The sequence below is a fragment of the Palaemon carinicauda genome, chromosome 16 (genome assembly GCF_036898095.1).
Source record: "Palaemon carinicauda isolate YSFRI2023 chromosome 16, ASM3689809v2, whole genome shotgun sequence".
In the NCBI taxonomy this organism is placed as follows: Eukaryota; Metazoa; Arthropoda; class Malacostraca; order Decapoda; family Palaemonidae; genus Palaemon; species Palaemon carinicauda.
Window position 1 is genome coordinate 134184331 of NC_090740.1, and position 2002 is coordinate 134186332.

The following is a 2002-nucleotide window of genomic DNA, read 5'->3' on the forward strand; positions in this document are numbered from 1 at the left end:
AATGACCGTAATTTCAGTAGGGGAAACTTTTAATAGCTCCATTAATGGAATCAGAGAACCTTTAACAACACTAAGAGCATTTTTAACTGATAGCAACAACATGTACTGAAGAATTTTTACATTATCTGGTAACCGCTGACGTATCTCTTTAATCAGTACGGTAATGAACTTGATGTATTGCTCTCTCGTATTTTTTTCTAGAACTTCAGAAAATCCTTTTTGTTTCAGAGTTTCTATTTCTTTCTCAAACTGATAACCAAGGTAGGGCTTGGGGTCTAAAAACTCACTAATGTTACCTTCCAAAGGGTCAACTTTTGCAGTTGGCAATACAACTTTATTCACTAAGGATTTTAAAACCATCAAAAGGTCATCAAGAATTTTGTTGGATCAGATTCGTTTGACTCAAATGCTTTGTTAACTCTTTGGATATCTTTCAATACTGATAATAGAAACTTAACAAAAGCCAGATTCTGACCATCATTATACATTTCATAAAGCATCTGAGCCATAAAACATTTTTCTTTATTACGTACAATGTCAAAGTGGGTTTTAAGTTCTAACCACTGATCATGGATTCTCTCTACAGCAGTTGCAATTGAAAGCCATCTAGTGTGGCATGATTGTACAATTTTCAATGGATCATGATTTTCATTGATTAGATTATAAATCTTCTGGTAGGCTGCCTGACGCAATGATGATCGGGAAAACCAGTTGTAGGTTTCACTAATAATATAGTCCAAATTTCTTGGAAGAGTCTCTGTTGCAGCAGCAGAGACGGCCAGTTGTAGAGAGTGGCATACACAACGTACCAAAACGAGATTAGGGACCTCCACCTTCATCTGTTCATAGACGCCATTATTCACACCTACCATAACACTCGCATTGTCTGTTCCAAGGCCTTTCAGGTTCTTGATATTCAGTCCAAAATCATGCAAAGTCTCTTTTAAGGCAGTCACAATCCCACTTGCATTGCATTCTTCCAATTTTGTTAAGCTTAGAAAAGTAGACATTATCTGGCCTCTTATTTCATCATGGTAAATTATTGCTATACCAAGATATTTATTAATGCTAATATCTGTTGATTCATCTATCAGTAAACTGAAAGCATTATCACCAACTGAATTCTTTAGGTCACTCATAAAATGAGTATACAAAACATTCTTTAAGATAGCACTACACTTTGATCTCTTAATCGATGTCATTGATGCTATTTTGCTATCAGTGAAGCATGCCTTGCATAAACTGTTCAAGTGACCACAAGTTGACACAGAAGTATGTTCTGCTATAAACAATGCCATACGTCCTTCTGCAATCTGAACTTCACTTGATTTTCTTAATGGCTGAAATGGTATTGTACACTGTCTTGCACTGGACGAAGCAGCATTTGCCTTGTTTTTTTGTTTTCCCGTGAGCTTTCAAGTCACATAACTTAGACACAAGAACGCACTGACAAAATTTACAATTAGGCACACTTTCACCACTTCCCTTCTTTTTTTCAGTTAACCAATGTTTTAAATCTTCATCTTGAAGCCACTCCCTTCGAAATTTCTGTGTATATTGAGTCTTAGGCATTTTGAATTTAGATTCAATATACTTGTAGCCTATAGTAGCTGTGACAGTTAACCTTAACCAACAGAGATTGGTTTGCGGGTCCGATTAGGCGATTACACTACATATTGACCAACGTTGGTTGCCAGGGATAAACCAAACTTCAGTAGGAATCATGAGTGATACCTGTATGGTATCACTCAGTAGGTAACTTTGTGCAACTGGCACGTGGTAATACAAGCATCAAGTATCGAAAATTCTACTGCAATTTGATTTTTGTGAATTGGATTGGAATAACATAAGTAATGAAAACATGATTTAGGAAAAAAAATCCAGAAAACCGCTAAAAATTTTCATACAAAGCTAAAATTTCCCGCTAGCCGCTAAACTCATTTTCTTCCCGCTAGATTGAAGCAAAAAGATCCAGATCTAGCGGGAAAACCGCTAAAATGGC

The 2002-nt window shown here is 36.3% G+C and overlaps 1 protein-coding gene across 1 annotated transcript; it reads right to left on the bottom strand.

The window, feature by feature from the left end:
- Nucleotides 1-359: 359 nt before the first annotated feature.
- Nucleotides 360-1298, bottom strand: LOC137655582 (zinc finger protein 862-like). Its single transcript, XM_068389482.1, has one exon. It carries the CDS (start codon nt 1296-1298, stop codon nt 360-362), a length of 939 nt encoding a protein of 312 aa, XP_068245583.1.
- Nucleotides 1299-2002: the final 704 nt, after the last annotated feature.

Coding starts and splice junctions, on each gene's coding strand:
- LOC137655582 (XM_068389482.1), bottom strand. CDS start 1,298: ATGGCATTGTTTATAGCAGAACATACTTCTGTGTCAACTTGTGGTCAC.